Raw genomic sequence first — 25,440 nt, 5'->3', positions numbered from 1 at the left:
GCTGTCATTTACTTTTCCTGTAGATCTTTCATCAACTGTGATGAGCTGTGCACACACAAAGCACACTTGTGGGTGAGTCTGCTGCAAGTGAGGATACTGGTGTTTGCTGGGCAAGGGCTGGTGAGTTGGGCTGCTCCTGGAGAACCTAGTGTTGTCTCAATGCATCTTCTGTTGGGTTGATTGCTCTGAATCCGGGTGTGCGCAGCATAGAGCTGGAGGAGTCCTGTGTGTTGTTGCACGTGGATGTGAAAGTGCAGAAAGAGGTGCTTGCAAAACACTTTCCCGTGATGGTGGGAAAGGCAGGGAGGAAACCCAGCACTGCAGGAAAAAAGGTGGCAACTGAACACTTACTCTCCAAGGCTTTTACATTGAAAGAGTAAGAAGAGCGGGCAGAAAGGAGGAGTTAGTGTCACAGATCTGGCTTAATACTGTTAATTAGAGTCCTGCCCTAACTGTCAGGAAAATCTCTTGTTATGTCATCACTTTGCAGTTGCCTCTTTTTCAATCAATAATTGCTGGGGTGGTGCCTAGTCTGAGTTGAGCAAGGAGGTGGTTTCTACAACTTTTATTTTTCTTTCTTGCAGGCAGCTGGAGAAGCTCGACGGGGCTGTCTGACCAACACTCCTCATCTTGTCTTGAGGGAAGTGTTCCCTGCTGCTTGCTGCCCTTCGTGTTGGAGCTTGTGGGTCCCATCGGTGTTTGCTTGCAGAACAGCAGGTGCAAGGTAACCTGTTTCTTTTGAGTGTCACAGGTGGAGTATCTGTGGATGCATTGGGTTTGGAGCAGATGGCTGACAGCAGGAGCTGGCAGGCTGGGAGCTGGAGAGTGATGGTTTCTTTACGCAGTTAATCTGCAATAAAAGCAACACATGGAGCCACACATGAACTGAAATCCCCTTTGATCTTTACTTTCATGTTGAGACACAGCAGAGATAATGTTTGCTCCGTCCTGAAGGACTGGGCAAGAGACTTCCCTGCTCAGATCTGTGCTCTGATCATCTCCTCCCCATCTCTTTTCTCTCACATAAAAGAAAACAATTTGGCAGTTACCTCTGCTGACACTGAACTTTGTTCTGTTGCCTGACATGAGCTTTCCTACCTTTAAAAATGCAATTCTTAGAACTTACATAAATTGCTTTCTCAGTGTGATCATTTGACCCAAGTGTACTGTATACATGCTATTGTTGAGTGAGTCATGAGCACCATAGAGGCTGGTGCACACCTGCCAAGATTGTTTTTTGTGGAGTTTGAAATTTCATATAACAGGACAAATAATTACAGGCTGCTCATAATCTCTTGCTGCTTCTCTCCAATTACAAGCTGTTTGTTATCTCTTTCTGCAGTTCAAGTCAATTATGTGCTACTTGTCATTTACAGAGTCCACAAAGAGCGGAAGAGGAGTGCTCCTATCTCTGGCTTTTCTAAGGCCACAGGTCCAAAGGGTAGCTGAATGTGATCTACGGTGGCAGACTATTGTAGCATTCCTGCTAGCTAGTGGCCACTTCTGTGCCTCTGGTTATCATAAAATCACAAGGTTGGAAAAGACCTATAAGATCATTTAGTCCAACCGTCTTCTCACTACCACTGCTACCACAAACTACTAAAGCATAACTCACAGCTCCAAATATAGTTACAGTTATAGCTTTGCAAAGAATAAAGTAGAATTACTGATTAATTTTACTTTCCATTCTTCCTAAACTAGGAGTTGAGTAGGTTCGGAGTTCAAGCTCGGGTTGGATTTTTCTCCTTGGAAAATCTGGCTCTGTCAATACACGTGCAAGTCTTCTGTGGAAGCTTAGTTACCTGCTTAGGGTGTTTTTAGATCAATCTTTGTGGCACTGGCAAGTACACTGGATGTTGCTGTGCAGTTATTTGTGGAATGTATCTACTGACTTGCTTTCGCAGGTCATTGCTAGCATCTCTTGATTCTAACTTGAAGCTTTGGAGGAGCAAGCTGATAAAATGCCTGCAAGGATTGTGCAAGCTGTGGTTGTGTAACAGGGCTGTGTGCTTACATACTTGAGGTAAGAGGAGCAGCTAATCTTACAAAGGGAAAGAAAAACTGCGTGTCAAGTATCTTCTGTTTATGTTGACCATACTAGAATGGGAGTGTGGAGTTAGAAGGTTGTGAGTTTTATAACTTGAGTTCAACCATTCAGCCTGTGACCCTACTTTCTCCCTGCCTGTTCTGTCTGCTATTCTGTGGTCTGATGTCCCTTTTTGGCACGAGGATGTCAGCTTTGGGTTACAGAGCTGATGTTCTGGGGTCTGCTGGCACTGCCTGCCTGCACACAGCTGTGTGACTGCAGGGAACAGAGCTCAGGAGATGCCTGTATTTCTCAGGTATTCAGCTTGGAGTGTCTCACCCACGGAGTCAGTGAGGTTCACTGGGGGACCCTCATGGATCAGCCAGATGTACAGTCTGCTTCTGGGGCCCGGGGGACAGCTTTCACAGTGAGTTTCCACATGGCTGACACTAACGTGCCCACATGCAAGGATCATGTGGTAACACCTCCTTCCCTTACATCAAGGCAGAACACAGGTGCAAAATATTTGAAATGCTTCCACATCCTCTGGGGAAAGCTACCTTATAAGTACAAAGTGTTCTGGTTCTGTACAAATACCACAGGGTTTTCCTTAAGTAAATAAATAACCCCCCCCAAAACATTCTGTTCTAAACAGAGGTGTTCAGTTCTTAAGCTTGTGCTGGATCTCTGACTCTCTTCCAGCTGCTAGCTTCAAAGGAAGACTTCTGAATGAGAAAAGTGTTAGAGACTTTTGCCATCTAAACTCTTCTTGGTGGAAGAGATGACAGTCTGCAGCTGCCAGCCCTTTGGTGCTCTGCTCCCTGGAAGTGCCTGCAGGTAAAATCACAGCTTGTCACACACCCTCATCGAATGCAGGCACAGGGTCAGCAAGTGGCCAGGTCTGAGGAGGAGTTTTCACTGCAGCTTTAGCAGCATTGGGTACAGCAGCTGCAGAAAGGAGTATGGTGTTTATTAGCAACCTCATGAGCACAAAAATATCTTCAGCAGTCAGGACCTGAACCATGCAAAATATGTGTGTGAAAGGCTCACTGCTGAGATTTTGCAGCACAGCTCTCTGAGCAGCTGCTCTGAGTGAGAAGAGCCTATGGCAATTGGCAAAAGGATAATCTGCAGCTCCTGTGGTCTTTCCCCAACTTCTAAATGTTGGCGGTGTTGAGACCTTTGTTCTCCTTTCATAGTATGCACGCGTGGCATGATGCTCTGAATTTGTCCCTCTGGAGGAAGGAAAGCTGGGGAGCAGCACTAGTTAGCAGAGGGGTTCAGTTTACACGCCCTTCTCAGGTTCTGTTTGTCCTGCAATCCTGAATGCTTGTTTTCTCTGCTGGCTCATGTTAATCTGTGCAAAAGTGGGTGTTTGAGTGTTTGAGCCAGTGAAATGCCTAGTGTTTAAAGGCTGAGAGACAGGCTATTTCCTGGTGAAGGGAAGTGTGCTAATTCAGTAATACTAGGTTGTGTTGTTAAGACAAGTTTGATTTCATTCTTGTGTTGGATAATGCCTTAAATCCTTTGGTTCAGTGTCCTGGACTCATTGCGTAGCCACGTGTTGGCATACCCCTAGGGCAGAGTTGCTTTCTGCCTCAGTAAACCTTCTCCTGTTGTTCTCCTTGCTTTTACAGCTGCTCTGCTGTCCTTGAATAAGAGTTATTGGCCAGAAAAATCCCACTGTAACAGTGAAAGCCCAAATATGCAGTGTTTCAAGCTCCAGTTTGACTGATGCACATTCTGCATCTGTCCCATTCCGAAAATAGAAATTCTGATGTCTGAGCTGGTATGTCAAGGCCTGGTTGGATGCGACCTTGCACAGCAAGAGTAATTTGTTCTGTCTCACCAAAAAAAAAAAAAAAAAGCTTTAGATTGTGTACATTTTTTACACTCCTCGAGGTCCTCTCTTTAGCTTGGGGCTGCTGCCTTGCACCCTTGAGTTGATGGTGGGGAATGGCAAGATGCAGGACGTGATGGGGTTTGGAAGAGATATGGAAGTGGTAGGGATAGGGAGCCTTGGTTTCTCAGGCAGCGGTGCAAATCAGCCCCACGTGGCTGACCAAACTGTTGCAGTGAGGGAAGCAGTTTGCCCCAAAGGTCTCCTGGCCTCATGCTATGCATCAGCACACAGGGAAGTTGTCTCTGCAGTGGGACTCAGTGCATGGGCAGCAATACCATCTCCACCACAAACCTGCTCTGTTCCTGTTGCTACTGGCACTCCTTTCTTGTGGGCTTAAGTCTGGGATTTCTTCCTGGCACTTCAGTAACCTGCTTATCTTGTATCTTTAGTGGGTGAAGGCAGACAACCCTTTTTCTACCACATGACTTCATTCCTGCTTATAAGCAAGTTCCTTCCTTCTTCTCCATCCAACTGTGTGCAGAGGCTCACGGCTTCCTTATATCTTGTGATGACACTGACAACCCCCTCCATTCAGACCTTCCAACACTAGTAATCATGACAGCTCTATTTCTGCTTTTTCTAATAGTGCAAAGTATGTGCTGAGTCAATGGCACGAGGGCCGTCATGTGGCTGCAGGAAGCAAGAGAAGTGCTCTGCCAGGCTGTTTCCATCAGCACACTCCTTTGTTCTCTTCCCTGGCACAGCTGCACAGGGCTTTTGCTGGGAGCCTGACATGGAGAAGGACGATCTGAAAGAACTGGGAGATCTTTGAGTGTGTGTTGCAGTTTGTTTTGGTGCTGACTTGGGGAGATTTCCAGTGATAGGAAACAGAAAAGCAGTCCGGAAAGCATCCTTGCTTGATGGGAATGTTCCAGTGAACAGAGAAGGACATAGTGCTCTGGTTCATGCTGGCCACATGGCTGTACAGCTGCAAGGCATGCAGCTTGCTCCTGCAGGCCATGGTTTGGCTTTAGACCAGTTCTTTGGTCCCCTGGCCAGCAGCTATCTGAGATGTGCTGGACCCTGAAGGCTGAGCTGTCTGGTCTGCCTCTGGATGGTGCCTGGCACCAGGAGCATCATTGTGAGCCTTAGGTGTTTATTGCCCAGTGACACCGCATGCATTTGTTGCTTGGTGACTCCTCTGATTCAGTCATTGCAGATTTAGAGTGCACGTATTATGAAATAGAGCTTCTGCCTGCAGCTCCCATGTTTGTTTTATCTCCAAGTGTCCAGAGTGCACTGCTGCTGCTCTGTTTGGTTTGAAAAACTCTTGAAGAAGTTCAGGTGGCTGCCTCAATAGGCACAGCGATGTGGGAGATGGGCTTGTGCTTATCACTGCACGAGTGTACAGATCAGGAGGAGCCTTTCTCTGTGTCAAGCTGAACTTTTGGGCTTGTTGGTGCTACAGGCTGTAATCAACTGGCTGGTGGAATCTTGGCCTTGGGCAGGGGGTTGGCTGTGGGAGCTGAGGTGGAGAGCAGCCTGGGGCTGTGCCTTGTCACAGTCTGCTTCTCCTCCCCATCTCAGGCCGGTGGGGCTGATGTGAGTTTGTCATACCCTGCTTCTGACAGCGCAGGTCAGAGGAGGGTTGAGCTCAGAGCTTGAATTTGCAGGCTGCAGTAGTGGGCCAAGAAAGCAAATCATCTTGGATGCTTGAAAAAACACAAACGTCATATAGATAAAAGGTTAGTTTTGTGAAGAGCCAACTTCCTGCACAAGTCATGAACTTAACTTCAGAGCCAAGGGTCATTGGTCATTATATTGTACTACAAGCAATCTGTGACTCTCAGAAACTTCCATGTATTCTAGGGAAAGGGAGACCTTCTAGCCACCTGCTATATGAACTTGATGTTCTGCCTGCCAGTTGGAGCTGAGGTCTGCAGCATGCTTTTGGCTGCATCTAAAGCATCAGCTGGTACTGCCATCAGCTGTGCACAATAGAGGGAGAATAACGGATCTGTTTGGGTCGCTGACCACTTAGAATTAGAAATAAGATTCTTTAACATGAAAAAGAAATGCATCACTGTGGCAGCATGGAGATGTGCAGAGATGCCCCCAGTGATAGGAATGATTGAGATCTGCTGTATCGTGCACAGTCCCAGGTTTAGAAGCTGCACTAAGAGGCTGAAAAGCTGTGCAGAAATAGTGCTGCTTGATTGCAGTCTTTCAAAATGTTGTGACTTTTCTATGTAGATACCTTACATCGTGGCTGAGACTGATTGCTTTTCACCAGATACTGCGTGCGTAGATGAGGATCAAGAAATGTAGGCATGACTGATACTAAAAAACTAGGGGGGAGGTGGGGAGTTGGATGTCTGCCTTATCTTGGTTGTTATATTGACTGAAGGTACAGTAAACACTGAGGATGAAATAGCTACCCTTGAAGCTGATATAAGGGGAACTTTTACTTCTGCATCATAAATTTTGTTCTCCCTTGTAGGGAACTGATTTGATTCTAGTAAGATCTTCTCAGAGACTGGGATTTCCAGGACAGCTAAATCCCAAATGAGAGTCGGTTTTCCCTTCACTGGAGGTTTGAGAAGAATGTGTATTAGCTGGTGAATTGCTGTCAGCTTCTGGAAGGTAATTGCAACCTAGCCAGCTATGTTGAGTCTGAGATAAATTGAGAAATAGTTTCCCTGTGTCAGGTGAAGGGAGTTAAATCAGTACTTCTGAGTTATGACAAGCTTTTAAAAAAAAAAAGTGTAAAGTTTAATCCCACATCCTTTGTGTTTCTTTTGTTACATCTGTTTCCTAGAGATAGGGATGGGAAAGGGAGAGAAAAAAAGAAAAATCTGTAGCTGACTTGAATAAATGGTAATATCCAGGACCAAATGGAACTGAGCACAAGAAACACTAGTTCTGATGTCTTTGATTCCATCACTAGAGGACAGCGCTGTTTCCTTCCAGGGTCAGAGCTCAGTACAGAACCTTTTTGACACGGGGACTTGCAAATGGTGAGATGAGACCAGACCAGACTGCAGCTCCTGTGCCCTGAGCTTCTAGAACTGGTGCTCTTCCCTCAGGTGGTGAGTGAGCAGGGGGTGGTCCAGCTGTTGCTGCAGCTGTAGGGTTCACCTTTGAAGTGCTGGAGAGCTGCAGCACGGTGAATGCCAGGAGATAGTCTGGCTTCCTCCCCCTCCTGTCTGCACTGCATTCCTGGAAGCTTCACTCCTGAGGATGCCTCCTTCCAAGGCACTGCACTTCCTTGCTGTTGAAAGCAAAGCCCTGGGAAGCTGGTGAATATCTGTGCTATCTGAGCTGGAGGGTGGGGTTGCTGGGGGCCAGGCATACGCAGCCTGTATGCGTCCCACCCCGTGCTTGCTGGAGGTGTCTGGCTAGAAACTTTCCTCCATGTGCAGCTGGTTGGCAAGCAGTTACGTAGCTGCTGTGCTTGCTGCAAGAAAGATTTCCTAGGGCTTCGCTGCTGCAAGTGCTGGATTCGGTGCTTAGGAAGAAAGGGCTGCCTGCCCCAAGCCAGCTCAGCATGGTCTCCATTAGCCTCGTTTTTTCCAATAGCTTCCTCTGAAGTTTCATCAGGAGTAGAGGCAATAAACTAGCAGTGCTTTTCCTCACACCAATGCCTTCTCTCCCACAGTAAATCCCCATCAGGGGGGATTTACCCCAGAGGGCAACAGAGACGAGAGGAAGGACTCTGCTGGGAGCTGTGTGTTGTTGGCAGCAGAGCTCTGGTTGTGGAGGCTTTGCCTAACAGTTTAGTCTACAGTTACACAGAAATAACACCCATCTCCTGCTTGGCTCTGAGGTTTGGAGATGGAAAGCCTCTCTACGAGGGAGGGAGGACAGGGTGACCTGATGAGAGGAGCAAGTACTTTGCTTGTCTGCACTGCATTGCTAATGTTTTTCTTCCTACTCCCTGCTTAGTGTCATCTCTAAGAGCCCAGCAGCAAATGTGGGTTCTGCAGTGGTTTTAGTGCCTTCTGTAGTAATCACTTCACAGAATCTCATCACTTGCCCAGCTCTTCACTAAATGAAGCTTCCTATGGAGCTGAAAGCTCGCTGACCTGCAGAAATGCCCAGCAGCCCACCTGTGATGGCTGCTGGGTGGCTGTGACTTCTTGTGCTGAACTCCATGATCTCTGGAGCTGCGTGCTCCCTCAGTAGGCTCAGAAGCAACAACGTGGGCAGGAGAATGAAGCAAACCCTAGCTGTTACATGAGTGCTGTTAGGAGAAAAGGATGAGCTGTTGTGAAAACCTGGACTTAGATTTGTATAAACCATGAGCAGAGTTTAAACTTAAGTCAACTTCTCATCCCAGGCACAGCTTGCTGTTTCTCTTCCAGCTTTGCCATAGCACATGGCCTCAACATGTCCTCACTCCAGTGGCAACTCCGCAGCTCTGAGTCACTCTTCTGTGTGCAGGTTCAAATGTCCATGGTCTCCTGGGCTGGCGTGGTGCCTAAGTGCAAGAAGAGTCACTTTGCCCTTATGAATCAGGTTTTGAGTTAATTATCTATTTGCCTGGACAGTGTGTGCCCTTGTGCATTGGGCAGGTAATCTTTCAATGTGAATTGCGGTCAGGGGAGTTCAAAGTTTGGCAGAGTTTGGGAGGGAGGGAGCGATGGGTGGCTCCTGCGAAATGGACAGAGGCCATTGGGCAGTCAGGGACTTGAAGGCTAGGTACGTGTCCTTGTTCTACCACAGACCTTGAGTATGGCCGTGGCCAAATCACTTAAACTCTGCTCAGTTTCCTACTGGTGAACTCGTAATTCAAGGAAACAGAAGTTAAACGAGGGAAGGGAGTGGAGCTGACGAAGAAGACAGAGGTACAAAGGATGGGTCTGTGTGGGGTAAATCAGAAGTACTCACCATTTTGCTGCTGTAATGACATGGTGTGGGGATGCTTGCAGAAGTCCTGCTTTGCAGTGTGTGAGTGCTGCAGTAAATCAGGAGCACTGCATCTCCTTGGAGGGAGAGACAGATCTGGAGGAGTGTGTGAAAGAGTGGTGTCTTCCCCCACCAGCAGGCACCCTGTGGGCTGTGTGATGGGTAGAGGTCTGCTAAAGGCTGGCCATGCATCCCTGCTGAGCCTTGCTGGGCTGTTAGCAGCCAGCCTGGTTGGAACGTGGGGCTGCTCCAGTGTTGCTAGCTGGGGATGAGCAGAAGTTATTGCCAGTAGATCAGCACGGATGCAGTGGGAAGGGATAAGCATGGCAGGGTAATGAGATACCAAAGAAGGAAGAGATCTTGCAGAGTGTGATGGAATGTCTCGAAATTTCTGGGAGTTGTTGGGCTACCATGTGTTCCTAGGATTAAGTGTATAATGCAAAATCATGTTCTGAGTGGTCCTTAATGCTCTTCTGTTTTTCTGTGGTTGTGTGTGATTGCTGACGTTCATCTGTTTTTCTTTCCTTCCAGTATCTCTGACCATCATGGGTGGTGCTGGCGTGGAATCAGCAGTCTCCCCTCCTGAAAGCACTGCACAAGACTCTTTCTTCAGCATGACTGATGTGTTTCTCATCTCACTCATCGCTGGGCTTTTTACTTATTGGTTCTTCTTCCGCAAGAAAAAGGAGGAAATTCCTGATCTCCCCAAAATCCAAACAGTGTAAGTACCAGCTCAGGTAGTGTGGGGTGAGGGTGACTTTCAGTCTTCCTTATAATTTTCTGACTACAAAGGCACTCTTGCTTTTCCTTCCCTGTTTGGTTTTCCTTGAGCACTTGCACCAGCTGGATCCTCCCTGCAGGTTACAGTCACAGACTTCTGGGAGCAGGAAGACTGATTTCTGTGTATGAAGACGTTTAGATGGGGTTTCCATCACAAGCCTTTCACTCAGTGCAAGTTGCTGCATTTCTAATTGTGCCCTGACCTCACAAAGCTGCCACCAAGGCTTGCAACCTACTGTAGGAATTGGTGGAGAAGCCAGAAGGGAGGAACCTCCTATTAGTAGTTCTCTTGCATTGCCATCCAAAAAATTGCTTTGACTTTTGCCAGAAGATAGGTGATTTTTCCCGGGTGATGGCATGGGATTCCTCCCATCAGAAGGGTGGGAGGATTTTGTGCTGCCAGTGGGTCCTTGAAACCCCCTTGAAGGGTTTCTTTGAGGTCTCCAGATGCAGAGCCTTGGTCCTGAAGTGCCTTTCTGTCCCCTCGTGTTTCTTTTGAGATATGTTTGCCTCACCATGCAGAAATCCCTGTGGAAGAGGCAGGCTGCAGTTCTCTTATGCTGTGCTGTGGCCTGTATCAATAACTTGTCTTGCCAAGCAAGGCAAGAAAAGACTTTAAAAGCCCTTGGCTGCACTTCAGCATGCTTAGGGATTGCTTTGGCTATTCTCTGCATTTTAAGATAAGTCATAGATAAGTCTGGAGAAAGAGAAAATCGATCTAGGAAATCTTATCTATTCATAGTTATAAAGTGAAGAAACAGGGCCTTGGGAGCTGGAAGGTAGTTCCTGGACATGAACTGCTTGGCAGCTCTTGTGAAATGTGTTTGGTTTTGATACCTGGTCTCTGCAGCAGGAGACTGGATTTCGAGAGGGGTCCTTGTTCCTCCCTTTCTTCTAGGGCCAGGAGCGAGCTGCACTGATGGAGGTGTTTAGTTCCTTGTCTGTCCCATCAGCTTTCTTCTGGGCTTTTGATCCTATTCCTGCTATTTCCTCCTGGTGCAGTGGCCTTGTGTGGGTGAGAGCAGTAAGTACAGGTGTGAAACTCTGCAGCAGAGACCTCAGGAGCTGGAGCTGTGCAATACCTTTCCTACCTGGGATCTGTTCTCTGTGTGGATGCATTTGCTGTAGATAGAAAGCCAACTCTGTGCTTTTACAGTAGTAGGCCTACACAGAAGGTAACCTCCTGACTAAGGTGAATCTTTTTGTTTGTAATGCTGGGTACACTGCAGGTTGTGTGTGTACACGTGCTGGCTAGAGAGGCAAAGTGGATCACCATGCTTGGATGTTCACACTAGGCTCAAGATTTTTGCACATAGTTGCAGTGGTGAGATGCCCTTCAGGAAGTGGTTTTCCCCACGAGGCACTTAAAGGGTGCTGCTGGTATGAAATTCTTCTTAGCCCTTCATTTGAAAGTATTCACTTGGAGCAACAGAGTAGCACTTGCAGTCAGGTGTGGAAAGAGGCAGGAACTTTCCATAGGCTGGTCAGAAGAGGACATTTGGTGATAGGCCAAGGCATTTCAGCGTGGGGTACGTGCTTCTAGTACCCTATGTGTAAATATAAGCTAAGGCAAACACAGCAAGTGATTGTGGGCCTTGTATCTCTTCTATACCTCTGTATTTACCTTATTGAGTTGTACTGCTTCCAGTTCTCAAGGCTTGTCTTTCAGTGTTTGTGTTGAAATTCAGTTTCTAGTTGAAGAGGAACAGGTTTGGTCTCGTTTCCCCTCTGCCCAGATCATAAGTTTTCTAGCTGCAAGGCAGAGCTCTCTGAATGCAGGCCTGGGACACCTGATTTTGTTGAATCAGTCAAATAGTTCCCTCTTGTGCCTGAGAGCTACTTGTGTTTATGTGTGTGGATATCCTCTGGAGATTGTAACAAGCATGGCTGTGTCGTGATAAGAACTAAGCTGTGGTCATTGTGGTAAGCTGAGGGGAGCTTGGACCCATAAGCCCAGGCTGTGGCTCGTGGCACATTTATCCTCTGGTTGGAGACAGTGACTTCCTGCTGCTGTTGCAGTGTTATTTTATGGGATGCTTGGAAGTGTGAGGGAAACAAGTGGGGAAAAATAACCTTGCTCAGCCTTGGATTTCCTTCCCTCTGTCATCTAGAGCCTGGGGTGGAGTTTCCTTGCTGTTGAACAAGCAAATCAGCAGTATAGAAGATCATGCTGTCCACTGTTACCCTGGGCTGGCTGTATAGCAAGCATTGGGGAAGCTGGCCGTGGAGACAGAGCCCTTTGCAGCTGCAGTGGAGAGCCTCGGCCTTAAGAGATGTTGCTTTTCTTCAGCTCTTTCCTTGCAGCTGTACCTTGACTTGCCAGGCTGTCCTGAACTGCTTTATCTGGCAGTACCTGGTAGTGTTTTCTGTTGTGCTCCTTTAGCTCCTAACTTCAGCTTCAACTGTGAAAGACTGGGTTTGAAAAGCATTTCACGTGGCTGTGAAGGCTGCTGCTGGGTTTCCTTCCAAACTATGAGAGTTCAAACATAGTTTCCAACCTGAACTCAGCTCTGACACCTCGGTGCCTTCCTGGAGTTGCTGCTGAGCAGTGTACCTCTATCAAGCAAAGTCAGTACAGCTGTATCTCCAGGGAAGATGCTGGAATTGCTGCTGATTGTTGAAGATGATGTCCACAATCAAAGTACTCTCTCCTGGATGGCATCTCATCTGGCATCGCTTTTTGTGGCCCTGCCTGCCCACACGTGCTGGGAGCAGTCCTGCTCTCACCCTGTTGGTGTGTCTCTGGGTTAAGCTGCAGCATTCACTGGTCCCTTCTACTTATGGTGGAGCAGAGCTCTTCCCCTGCCTGAAGCCCCCAGAGAAGGGATTCAGCATATGTAGATGTTTCTGCATGTAAGACTTCATCTACTTGTGCAGTGAAATACCCACAGGGCAGCCCGGGATGCTGCCATCTGAGGATTTTTTTTTTTACATTTTGACTGTTTTCAGTTTTAATTGAAACCACTGGAGTGTTCCTGGCCGCCTGCTCTGCAGATGTCATTAGAGAGAGCAGCCCTCGATCTCCATGCAGCCATGGCGAGGGCAGCTGTACTTGGTGACATTCCTGAGGAGTGCCCTCATTACTTTTTCTCCACTCAGGCCATCTCTGTGTTTCTCAATCACAGATTTCTGCCCTCCCTTGTGTCCCTGCTCCGGAATTGCACAGGGATTGTTACCCTGGGGAGACAGGGTGAGACACTGATAGTTATGTTTGGTGTCAGCCCACCCTTCTCCTCCCCCTCCTCGCCTTCAACGTTGTTTGGGGCACAAATAGGCTTATCTCTATTCCGCAGCTATAGAGAGTCATTCTCTGGTGCTTGTAGGGCTTCCTGTCACAGGAATTGCTCCAACTTCTCAGCCTGATTAGCTCTCAGCTGCCTGTGTGTGTGTTAGAGAGAGACCATCTCTAATTTAATTTAATAGGATCCTGATGAGAACTCCTTTGAGCTGCCTCCATAATGGCACTGCCATAGTTACCCGTGACTTTACTCACACAGTGTCTGGAATCGTTTCATTCAGCTACAGCACTGACTTTTTTTTTCTTTTAAAGAATATATCTAAAAACAACTGTGATATAAACAGTTTCCAGGGTAACAAGGCTGGGGGAGGGCTTTGCATCCAGCTCCACGCGGATGGGAGAGGGACGTGTGCTGCGGAGAATCCTGGGAGGTTTCATTCTTGACTCCTAATTCCTTTCTGCCACTGCTGCCAGATGTTGCAGTGTCTCAAGACTGTGTGGATTTGCTGTGTAACTTCCAAAGCCTCACGACCAGGAGCTGAACGCGCTGCACCACTTCTGCTATGACCCTGACTGGGACCTTTTGTGCCGGCTCTCTTCTATTTAACAAAAGGCTGACGCTTGGCTTCAATGCCCAGAAGGAGCAGAATGGAAAGGCCTGTGTGCATGTTTCTCCAGAGCTAAGTTAGATCCTTCCCCCACACCTCCCCTTGCAGACAGAGAGAGCTGCCCTGGGACTCTTTGTTTGCCTTTTCCCTGCCCTGACCATGGGATGTGTGTACTCGGTGCCAGGAGAAGAGGCGGCTGTGTCCAGGTGAGTGAATCGCAGGGAGAGGCTCTGCTTGGAGGCAGGCTGCTGTGAAGGAGGTCCCCAGCGTGGGTGCTCGGGTGAGAGCAGTTTCTGTGCAGCAACCAAGCTGCATTCTTGCTTCTGGATGTGCATTTGTTTTCGGTAGGCGAGGCAGGTGTGGGAGCTTTCTGTTTCACCTTTTCTTCAGACTTTGATAACTTTGAGCTGCCTGTGATTTCTTCTACTCCTCCCTTTTTCCTCCTGAAATCAAAGTGAGAGCGCCTTGGGACTTGTTTGTGCTCTGGACTCTCAGTAAGGGTGGGCAATCTGTACACTTGCTTCAACAAAGGAGTTAATCTCCTTTCTTCCACCCATCACTTTTTCTATTATAAACACAACCATGAGCTACGTTGAACTGTAGGGGTGGTCACTGCTGAAAATGTGCTTTCTCTCCTAACTTTTCCTGGCTGAACAATGAAAATCAGCGTCATTTCTGTCTTCAGTATTTCTGCATTTTACAGCTCGGATTTTCAAGCCATCCTGATGAAACAGTTACAGGGAATTCTGTGGCTTTGTTTTTTGTTTTTCTTTTTTTTAACAGAAGCCAGACTCATTTCTTCTATGTCTGAGCCACAGTCTGTTCTCCACCACGACTTTTCAGTGTGAGGTTGCCTCCTTTGAAAGTGGACTAGCTCCGTGTGTGCCCTTTCCTCCTTTCCAAGGGAACTTACTGAAAGGATTTAAAACTTATTTTTACTTCCTTTAAAAGCATTCTGGTTAGCAGTTGACCCAACAGCTATTTTAATTGGATCTCATTTCCAAGAGGGCAGTAAACGAAAGAGATTCACATGGGAGCCAAAAGTGAAGTGAGAGTCCTGTGGGCTTTGGGACACGTGGGGGCAACTCTGCAGAGCCTGGGTTCTGGCAGAGGCAGGGTTGGGATTGCTTTGTGAAAGGTGCTTGCAGTGCCCCTGTTCCCAGCAGGGTACAAAGGAAGACACAGAGAGGCTGTTAGTCATGGAGGGGGCAAATAGGGGCACAAAGCAGCACTGTCCTGTGAGCACAGCCTCTTTTTTGGATAGGGTTTGCTCCATCTTTCATACATGGTGCTTGGGAATATAACTGCTCAAAGCTACCAGGCCTGGTTGTGGAGCTCCGTATGAAGTTTGGGTGGAAAGGGGTTCTTGGATTGGATGCCCCCACCCTGCTGCTGTGTGTGTGCACTCTGCAAATGTCTCCGCACGTCCGCACAGATCCCTCCCTCTGGGCTGCAGGGTTTAGGAAACTGTTAGTGAGCTCTGCACATTCTTGCATGGGCCGGAGCCAAAACCATTTGTTTTTTGCCTGGAGGCTTCTCTCTTCCCACAGGAGACCCAGCCTTGCATTCTTCCATTGTGAAAGAGGAATGGGAACGGGTCCCACGTTCCTCTCTTCCCTGCTACCAAAGCTTCAGCAGAGAAGACAGCAAGTGAGCTCCTGGCACTTGTTTGCCTGCCTTGAAGAGACCCCAGTGCCTAATCTGACCATAGCTGGAGCTATGTCTGCTTGTGGGGTTCTTAGAGGGCCCGCTTGTCAGCAGGGTTACATTGCTTTCACGGTGTGACACTAAAAGCCCACGGGTGCATTTAGGATAGTTAAGCTCTCTTGGCTTCCTAAATAATGGGGTATCCATAGTGCTGTGCATCTCTGCCTGCATGTTTCTGAGTGCCATGGTTTTTCCCACTTTCAAGCATGAGAAAGCCACTTACTTGCAACAAAGCAAATGCCTCTGTGCTGGAGACAAAAACCCCAGTGTGGAAATTAACCCTGTGGGACCTCAAAGGGCAGCATTTGTGTTGCCAGGGACTGATCCACCACTGAGCCTCTGTGCGCCCCTCTGCTCTGCAGGGTCTGTTTTGAGGTTAGAACAACTGGTTTTTAGCCTTGTCTTACTTCACACTTGGGGAATCCTCCCCAGGGGCATGGCTCAGAACCAAAGCCTGCCCACCACAGAGGAGCAGAGGCAGGGTGTTCTCCCCATCTCACACCGTGGCTTGGCTTCTGAGATCTATCTGAAAGCGTGCTAGTTCTGCGAGGTCCTCATAACCAGCAGTTTTTCAGTTTTCAGAGTGAAAGTTTCCTGCTGCCCAGGGCTGAGTTCCTGGGCTTTGCCTGCAGCATGCCTTCCTGAAGGATGTAAGGCCGGCAGCTGGCTTTTCCCCTGCTCTGTGTCTGTCCTTGGAGAAGTCACCCTGCAGCTGAGCGCTGGATGTCTCTGGGACAGGCTAAATATCAGTGGCTGATGGGGAATCTCACCACTTTGGTAGCCCTGCTGAGATCTGACACAGCCCAGGGGCTGCCTTTTCCTCCACTTGTTTATCTCTGACCTTAAAGAATGAACGTACTCATCTGAAAAGAGGTTTCTTTTGTCTTTCAGATCATCCCCAGCAAGAGATAGCAGCTTCATTGAGAAGATGAAGAAGACGGTAAGCTGCCTGCTCTGGGTGCTGGGAAGGTGACCTGCTCTGGGTGCTGGGAAGGTGACCTGCTCTGGGTGCTGGGAAGGTGACCTGCTCTGGGTGCTGGGAAGGTGACCTGCTCTAGGTGCTGGGAAGGTGACAGAGCTCAGGTCACTCCCTTTATCCTCTGGAGACTGTTAGCTGTCAGCAGTGGGACTGACTTGGATCCAGAGGCATTCTGCTGCAGTGTCCAAAGGCAGTCTGTGTGGGGGGCAGGAGTAGCTCTCAGCAGTCTCTGCCTGAACGTTGTTCTTAGAGAGAAAAAACTAAATTGACAATTTGATACAAGAAAAAAGAAGTGTAATAGGGGATCAAAGTCAGGTTGGAAAGGGCAGAGACTTTGAAATCATTGGCTGGCAGTTGTTCATCTTTGTGGTTGATTCCCAAACCAGGCTCACTCTGTAATGGGAATTGTACACAGATTTGGCAGATTGGACTCTGCTGGACTGGGTGCAGGAGGAAGCAGGGGAAAATGTAAGGGCTGGATATATTTTCCATTTTCCTTCAAAGTAACTGGCTTGCCGTGGAGCAGGAGCTCCCGTACTCGGACGCTTTCCCAAAGCTTTGGCAAGTCTTTCTTGTCCAGGGAGTTTCCTGCCTTCTGGAGTCACTTTGTAGCTTTGAGGCTGAGAATAAACCTTGAATGTTTATTCTTTGCTGTAATTTTAGATTGACCTGAGTCGTCTCCCTGAGACTGACATGGATCATATTCCTATCAACAGCTTAACCTGGTGTGAAGTCCTGTACAAATGCAGGCTCCTAGTTGCCTTTAAGCTTCAGTCCAGGACTCCCGATCCCAGGCTTTTCCATTTTGATAAGATGTGCTTGCTCTGTATGTTTGCCAAATGAGTAATTGCCATTTAACAGTTTGTTTTTCTTCTCTCCAAGGGGCGAAACATAGTGGTTTTCTATGGTTCCCAAACGGGTACAGCAGAGGAATTTGCCAATCGCCTCTCCAAAGACGCTCACCGCTATGGTCTCCGTGGCATGGCAGCAGATCCAGAGGAGTATGACTTGGTAATTTAGCCATGAACACAGCCTCGGGGTATGGCCAAGGGACTGTTGCTCTAAGTAGTCTCACTTAGAGAGGGAAATGAAATTAGCTCATGTTCAGAGTTGCAGAGGTGGGTCCTTGTCAGTCTATAGGTTTGGGGTAAACTCTGCAACTTGGCTGAAAAAGGAATGTAGCCTGGAGTGCTTGGGACTTACAAGTCATCTGCTGGCAGCATGAAACTTTCTCTATGTTCCTTCTGCAGTTAGCATTGGTACCATACTGCTGCAGTCTTGTACAGAGGGATTGACATTGTATTATTCTTCAGTAGGAACATTAATCCTGGTCCCTTAAGCCTGGATGGAAAATCCCATCACTTTTCTGGTGGAGCAGAAGTACTGACTTGCAATCCAGTGGTATAGCTAGCTTTATTTTCCTTACCATTTCAGATGGGTTTGGCCTTTCCTCAACCCCTTTTGTAAGCAGTTGTTTGACATGATGTGGTGCTGTTCTGTGCAGCAGGGGTGTAGCTGCAGTGTAGGTGTAGGCTTGCTCAATAATCACATTGCATGATCACTGAGGATTTATTCTTTGCTTTGGTTGTAGTCGGACCTGAGTCGCCTCTCTGAGATTGACAAGTCCTTGGCTGTGTTCTGTATGGCCACGTATGGTGAGGGTGATCCTACAGACAATGCCCAAGACTTCTACGACTGGCTGCAGGAGGCTGATGCTGACCTGTCAGGTCTCCGCTTTGCAGTAAGTGGTTTAACTCCAGTTTATGCTGTATTTGGACAGGAAAGTTAAAAACCTTCCACTGTGCTTGCACATGGCTTGGGTAAAAACACAACATGATGCCTATGCCTTCTATGCCTGTTCTGAATATAGTCCTTATTGTCTTCCTCTCCAAGCTGCACAGATATTTGCAAACATGTATCTAAGTGTTTTAAATGTAGCTGTCAGTGAGTTCTCTCCACTACCTAAATCACAAGGGTTTGCTGATGATGTCTTGCCCAAACAGCCCAGCAGACATTGAATATAAGGTCTGTAAATGAGTTACAGGCTGCTGCTGTTGTTCAGGAGCTAATTGAACGGCCCTTGGCTAGATGCTCTTTCACAAATTAAATCACTTGGAGGAGTGTGTGTGGCTCTTTTTCTGTGCTGAGCTGAATAATTGGCTGAGATACAGCCACCTCACCTAAACGCCAGCCAAATTCTTTAGGCAGCATCACCATTGCAAACAAAAGGAAAATGCACTGCTGGAGATGTTAAGCTGCTCTGTAAGAAGCAGTTTGTAAGCACTTGCTGGGCATTTTGTGGAAGGGGAAGGACAGAGGATGCTCTCTGATGGAGGAAGTCCAGTCCCTGCTTCTCCATGATTATCAGTGTTCTCTTCCAGGTCTTTGGGCTGGGGAACAAGACTTACGAGCACTTCAATGCCATGGGAAAATATGTGGACAAGAGATTGGAGGAGCTTGGAGCCCAGCGCATCTTTGAGCTTGGACTGGGAGATGATGATGGCAAGTGAGTAGCTCGACTTGAAGGGTTGCTCTGAGCTGGCTGTAGCAACATGGAAGGGTCCCTGGCAAGGTGTTGGCTCTACTGCTAAGACAGAGGTAAACTCCTTATGGCTATTTACGGTGGTTGCCATGTCCCTGAGTGCATCTGCTCTCTCTCACATAAATCAGTCATGTGTACTCCATATACCTTGCTGAAATCCGACATCAGCTTTAAATGACCATAACTGTGTATTTCATGAGGTTTCACAGCCTCTTCTGTCTTTGCACTTCTGCAGCTCTGATATCCTTGTCTGGATGGAGAAGCCCTCTCATCCCTGCAGATGAGATAAGCTCCATCTCCTTGTGAGCTGTTTATTTTATGGTAGAATGCAGCAGTTTTCCAACTCACAGTCCAAGAACAATTGTTTGTACTTACCTGAACAACATCTTGGCAGCAGCTTAACTTCAGGAATTATATTAACCTGTGGTTTTGCCTCCAAGGATGGCAAGATCTAATCAGAGGGATCTGCCCTGTATGTGAGGCTCTGAATTTAGGAAAATAAACTTTTCAAAATTGGAATCTGGAAGGTGACCTAATGCCAGGAATGGGCAGGGGATGGTGAGATGTGCAAAGACACCAAGCTTGAGTTACAGCCTTCTGTGGCTGTGAAGGGAGGTGTAACAGGAATTCCCTTCTTCATACTCAGTGCTCTGAAGATGCTCTTCTGGTGATGTGTGAGCATGAAGAGGTAACAAAACTTACTGGATCCATGGGCAGATGCCTTTTCCCATGGTGAAGGAGGAAGTCCGTAGGGATCTCAGTTGGCCCTTCTGGGAACATCCCTCTGCTTCCTCTTGAGCAGGATTATTGAAACTCCCTTTCTCCTCCTGTAGCCTGGAAGAAGACTTCATCACTTGGAGAGAGCAGTTCTGGCCAGCAGTGTGTGAGCACTTTGGGGTGGAGGCTACAGGAGAGGAATCCAGGTGAGTATGGGAGCATTTTCTTCTGGGTGCCAGAAAGATTGGCCACGTCTGAGCGGCAGCTGTGCCATCAGGCCTGAGCTGCTGTCCCCTGTCCTGCAAGCTGTTGCCTCTTTCAAGTTTGAGTGCACACACAGATTTGCAGTGCTCCCAGCAGAGTTGATAATTCTTGGTTTGGGCACTGAGCATTACTGCTTCCTGCTTCCTGCTGTGTTGAGAGGGGTGAAGGGCAGAAGTGTCATTTGTCTAAACTGCAGCAAACCCAGTAAAGCAGATGGTGGTTCCAATTGTACCTTCGTTATTTCCAATTTGACTTCTTTTCCTCTCTTCTGTTCCATTTCCTCTTCCAGCATCCGCCAGTATGAGCTGGTGGTGCACACAGATGTGAACATGAACAAGGTGTACACTGGGGAGATGGGCCGTCTCAAGAGCTACGAGAACCAGAAGCCGTAAGTGCCAGAATGCCCTGGCAGGGTGTCCTTGGGTCAGGCTTTGGCTGATGGCATTCTTGATGTTTCTAACTGCACAAGCCATGCAGGCAGTGTCATCTTGGCAACACAGCCACGTGGCAGACATCTGCCCAAGAGAAACTGGTTCAGGTGTCCCCTGGAACTCTCAGGGGTTCCACACTTAATGAGTCATTAATGTTTGAGAGGTTGGCTGTGTTCACCTACGCTGTTTGGCTGGTAAGTGTGCAGCATTTGTCCTGAGGTCAGTCAGAACCTTTCCTCCCCTGGAGTGGTTAATGTGTGATGGTTGCTTGCGGTATTGCTGCGGGGAGATTAATTGTGTAAATGAATTACAACCTGAAATACCATTTTGAGAGGTGACACTCCCTCTAATCTGCTGTTGCATCACTTGTTCTTAATTGGGTAGGAGCTGTTGGCTGCTGGGCTGTACTGAGAAGGAAAATGATTGTTTTCTCTGTCAATTGTGGGCAGCAGCAGCATAAGTTTTGTGCTGTGTTTTGAAACGTGAGCCAGGATGGCCCTATGCTCTAATAGTGGGACCCTGCTCTGGAGACAGAAAGAACATACCTAGATGAAAGCGGTACTGTGAGCCTGCAGGAAAGTAACCCAGAGGGGCCTCCTTTCCTTCCAGGCCATTTGATGCCAAGAACCCCTTCCTGGCTGTGGTTACAGAGAACCGTAAGCTGAATGAGGGTGGGGAACGACACCTTATGCACCTGGAGCTGGATATCTCCAATTCCAAAATCAGGTAGGCTCTGGGAAAACTGCTGTTATTTCTGGGGCTCCCATATAGAAAAGGAAAAAAATAATCTGATGGTTCCTTACTACCATGACTGGTGTCTCTTTGGGGTCCCTGAGCCTGCAGGTGCTGTGTAGCAGCTCAGGTCTCGGTGTTGTCTTACTAACCAGCAGCCTGCTTGTCCTCTGGCTGAGCAGCTCAGGCATGACATGGACAAGAAGTAGTGCCTGTATTTCATCTCTTCTCCTGTTCTTGTACCAGGTATGAGTCTGGGGACCACGTGGCTGTTTATCCGGCCAATGACGCATCTCTGGTGAATCAGTTTGGTGAGATTCTGGGCACAGATCTGGATACAGTCATGTCACTAAACAATTTGGATGGTGAGTATGGATCACCCATGCACATCAGCAGCTCTTCTTCTGCCGTAGCCTCTGTCCTTCCCACTACAGCAAGAGTCAGATCACCCTTAGGTCCTGTAGGACACCTCCAGGCAGAGACATCCCTTGGCCACTCTAAATGCTTTTTGCAGTAGTGGCATAGAGCCTGTTTGCTACAAGCCAGCTGAAGTGGATCAGTTGTGAAATGTTTGGTGTGCCCATTCAATAACAAATTATGTAACAGCGTTCTCCTAATTACAGAGCACCAGCCCACCAGAGCATCCCTCTGCTGCAGCAGCCCCAGAGCTCAATAGGAGCTTTTGAGTCTGAAACACTGTTTTTCAGTCCCTGGAGGATGCGCAGACTTGGGGGCTGAGATGCCAGAAGAGAGCACTTTTCAGTGCTGATACAAAGAGCTTTTCTTGGGCAGTGTTCCCAGCAGAGCTGTCCTGTGGCAGGAGGGAGGCTGCAGCTGCTGCTTGTGTTACTCCTGAGACAGCAACGCCTGACCTGAGGCATCAGAGCTGCTGGCCCAGAAGTCCAAGAGCTGGCTTCTCATTTCCAAAGAGTTAATGACTGTAATGTTCTGCTAGAGGCTGCAGACTCCTGTGTGGTGTCCTGGGCTGCCTGGCCTCGCACAATCATTCCTGCCCCTTACTTGCTCTTAATTTGCTAAACTGAATGTCTCCAGCCTTGACTGATGGTGCTTCGCTTTCCCAAATGCCCATGGCTGAAATCTAACGTGACAGCAAGCGCTTGCTGACATCCTTCTTTCTTTCCTCTCTTCTCCTCCAGAGGAATCCAACAAGAAACACCCATTCCCCTGCCCCACCTCCTACCGTACAGCCCTGACGTACTACCTGGACATCACCAACCCGCCCCGCACCAACGTGCTCTATGAGCTGGCCCAGTATGCCACGGACACTGGGGAGCAGGAGCAGCTCCGAAAGATGGCATCATCCACCGCTGAGGGGAAGGTGTGAGCTGCAGCCTTCCCAGCAAAGCTGCGGGTTGAGCTGGGTCTGGGGGATGCCCTCAGGGGAGGCGTTGTGCCGTGGTCAGAGAGCTGTGGGGTGTGTTTGTGGTTTCGTAGAGAAGTCATGGGTGTGCCTTCCTTGTCCACAGGCTCTCTACCTCAGCTGGGTGGTGGAGGCCCGGAGGAACATCCTGGCCATCCTGCAGGACATGCCCTCGCTGCATCCCCCCATCGACCACTTGTGTGAGCTCCTGCCCCGTCTGCAGGCCCGCTACTACTCCATTGCCTCCTCCTCCAAGGTGAGCGCGCAGCACGAGGGATGCTAACACAGCCATTTAGCTCCACGGTGCCATAGTCCCCTTGCTCTGACATTGACAGGACTTTGGGAATTTGCTCTGGGTTATCCCAACTTCTGGAGAGAGAAATTTTTTTCTGTGCTACGTTGCAGCCAGCCAGGAAAGCTGGGGCTCCCTCTGCCTTGCACTGACGTCCCCTTCCTGCAGGTTCACCCCAACTCCATCCACATCTGCGCTGTGACGGTGGAGTACGAGACCAAGACAGGACGGCTGAACAAAGGGGTGGCCACCAACTGGCTGAAGAACAAGGTGCCCAACGAGAATGGGAGGAACTCCCTGGTGCCCATGTATGTCCGGAAGTCGCAGTTCCGCCTGCCCTTCAAACCCAGCACACCTGTCATCATGATTGGACCAGGCACAGGCATAGCCCCCTTCATTGGCTTCATACAGGAGCGGGCCTGGCTGAAGGAGCAAGGTGAGAACCCAAAAACTCCCCTGGGCACTGAGGGGTGCCCTGCTGGGCTGGTCGGCGCCTCCATTGGGTACAGCTTGTGCTGTACCCTCAAATGGGTTGGGGAGATGACTGCAGATGAAGGACAGCGTATTTTGTCCCAGCACAAGGAGACTTTGTCCTTGTTTGCCGGCCACAGGGGGCACTTGGAAGGCAGGTAGATCGAAGCTATTTCTCTGATTTCTGCCACCTCTGCAGAAAAGCACAGGCAGGTCACTTTGACTCATTTCTAAAGCACGTAGCTATCTTGGGATCAGCCTTGAGCTTCTCATAAACAGAAGCAACAGCTCTGCCAGCCCTGGGCTGGGTGAGCAGGACAGGGGAAAGTGGAGGGAGCGGGAGGGCCAGGGGGCTGCAAGGGGCTGATGGGTGCTTTGTGACCGCAGGCAAAGAGGTGGGTGAGACGGTGCTGTACTACGGCTGTCGCCGTGAGCAGGAGGACTACCTGTACCGCCAGGAGCTGGCCCGTTTCAAGCAGGAGGGCGTCCTCACCCAGCTCAACGTCGCCTTCTCCAGGGATCAGGCTGAGAAGGTACCTCTCTTGTCCCTCACCCAGTTGCTCCCATTGCCCAGCATCACTCCCCTAAAGTCACGGAGTATCCTGGGTTGGAAGGGAAACATAAGGATCAAGCTGTGATGGGGGTTGTAAATAAAGCTTTGAGGACTGGGGACAGCCAGCCCTGCTGTTTGAGGAGGCCCATGGCAGTCAAAGGAGCACCCAGCTCGTCTGCTGCTGTGTTGTGCTGCGTGGGATGAAGGGGGTTATGGGCATGGGCTTGGCTTCCCCCCCTGGCCTGTGACACAGCCCATTGTTTCTTGCCAGGTTTATGTCCAACACCTAATAAAGAAGAACAAGGAACACATCTGGAAGCTGGTGAATGATGGAAATGCTCATATCTATGTGTGTGGGTAAGTCCTGGGACAAGGAAGGGACTTAGGGATAAATGTTCTTGTATTTTGAAAAATGAGTGTGCCTCCCGTTTACCTGCTTGCTCACTCTTTTTTTCAGTGGGACAGTGAGCAGCCAGGTAAATGGGCTGGGCAGGGCAAATTGCCCCCATCCACGTGTTCAGGGACAGCCAGCTTTTATTTGTTCTGTGTTATCACCTCGCTCACGGTCCTCTTCTTTCCAGGGATGCCCGCAACATGGCCCGGGACGTGCAGAACACTTTCTATGAGATTGTGGCTGAGTATGGAAACATGAATCAGTCTCAGGCCGTGGACTATGTAAAGAAACTGATGACTAAGGGCCGTTACTCTTTGGATGTGTGGAGCTAAGAGAGAGGATGGTGGGGCCAGGGAGAGAACGCAGGAGGTGCCCTCCCACCCGCTGTTCCTGTGGGTGACTGTGTCACCCCAGCCTCCAGCTACCCCATTGTCACCCCAACCCCTCCTCTGCACCCAGGATGGGCTGTGCACCCTGGGTGGTGGAAGGGGACAGGTGGAGGGATAGGGAGTGGCTGAGGCTTTGTCCCCAGTCTTTGCCCTGGGGATGTGGGGCAGGAGGGATGGATGGCCCTGGGGAAGCTCTGGGGTCTTTTCTGAACACGGGGTGTTGCCTTATTTCCTGGCACCTCGTTCTGGAACTACAGACCACCCTTATGCCCTGCAGGCTGGGGATGGCAGCGGGGATGGAGGAACCTGGCAGGTTTGGTGCGAGGGCACAGCGTGGGGCAGTGATCTGCTCTCATCCCTCTCCTGCTGTTTGACCTTCTCTAGGGCTAGCTCCTATGCCCCGTGCTGTCACTAAATGACCACAGGTTGCCTCTTGAGGAAACGGCACAACCTGCACCCAGCCAGGACCTGCAGGCACCCCCCCCTTCCCCTGCACCCTCCTGTGTTCCAGCACTCAGCAGGGCAGGGGGCAGCTCCTCCCCTCCCCACAGCCCAGTCTGGGGTCACAGCTGCAGGGTCCTGCTGGCTCCCTTGGGCCCTTCAGCCGGCAGCTCCCCTGTTCCCAGCCCCTCTGTCATGCTGTGTATGCTCTTCTTTTTTTTTTTTTAATTACTGTTTTTGTTTCAATATCTTTGTGATTTTAATCATGGAAGAAAAAAAAAAAAACAACCTTTCAGGCTGTCCAATGACTGTAAATTATTTAAATATACTTGCCCTTGGAATAAAAACACTGTTTCTGTAGTTGCTGCTTGCCCTTCTATCTTCCCCCTGGTCCGCTGGAGGAAAGAGGGAGGTAGGAGAAGCAATAGCTGCCACCTCCAACCTTCCCCCTGCCAAGGAGATGGGGGGAGCACACAGGGACTGCCGAGTGAGGTGACACAACACTGCTTGTTTCAGGAGTTTCCTGTAGTAGCAGAGGGCTTCAGGGACACTGCAATGGGCTGTGTGCTGCTGTTTGTTCTGCATGGCTTTGCTCAGCCCTGCGGTTTCTGTCATGCCCCAATCAACTGTGCTTCACCCCAGGCAGGTGTGGAGCAGCTGCAAACGACTTTCATCCCTCCCCCCTGCAATGACAGCCCACTGCCAGACTGCCTGAGTGCAGAACAATGCCTGCGCTCTGTTCCA

General features: G+C 49.1%; 1 protein-coding gene across 4 annotated transcripts; it reads left to right on the top strand.

The window, feature by feature from the left end:
* The first annotated feature begins 584 nt into the window (after window positions 1–584).
* Window positions 585–25,056, top strand: LOC100548057 (NADPH--cytochrome P450 reductase). Of its 4 annotated transcripts, XM_010721767.2 has the most exons (18): window positions 585–724; window positions 2,343–2,453; window positions 2,729–2,863; window positions 9,309–9,498; window positions 16,002–16,050; window positions 16,972–17,100; window positions 17,681–17,830; window positions 18,471–18,595; window positions 19,465–19,554; window positions 19,902–20,000; window positions 20,653–20,769; window positions 21,022–21,140; window positions 21,933–22,114; window positions 22,263–22,412; window positions 22,617–22,884; window positions 23,307–23,452; window positions 23,744–23,829; window positions 24,054–25,056. In XM_010721767.2, exons 4-18 carry the CDS (start codon window positions 9,323–9,325, stop codon window positions 24,196–24,198), a joined length of 2,031 nt encoding a protein of 676 aa, XP_010720069.1. In that variant the 5' UTR covers window positions 585–724; window positions 2,343–2,453; window positions 2,729–2,863; window positions 9,309–9,322; the 3' UTR covers window positions 24,199–25,056. The 4 variants fall into 4 exon arrangements, with proteins under 4 accessions (XP_010720069.1, XP_010720066.1, XP_010720067.1 ...); XM_010721764.2 differs by lacking the exons at window positions 2,343–2,453; window positions 2,729–2,863; XM_010721765.3 differs by lacking the exons at window positions 585–724; window positions 2,343–2,453; window positions 2,729–2,863 and adding an exon at window positions 8,593–8,716.
* The last annotated feature ends 384 nt before the right edge of the window (window positions 25,057–25,440 follow it).

This window comes from Meleagris gallopavo, chromosome 21 (genome assembly GCF_000146605.3).
Source record: "Meleagris gallopavo isolate NT-WF06-2002-E0010 breed Aviagen turkey brand Nicholas breeding stock chromosome 21, Turkey_5.1, whole genome shotgun sequence".
NCBI lineage: Eukaryota > Metazoa > Chordata > Aves > Galliformes > Phasianidae > Meleagris > Meleagris gallopavo.
The sequence above is the reverse complement of the archived record's forward strand: the minus strand, read 5'-3'. Positions and strand labels throughout refer to the sequence as shown.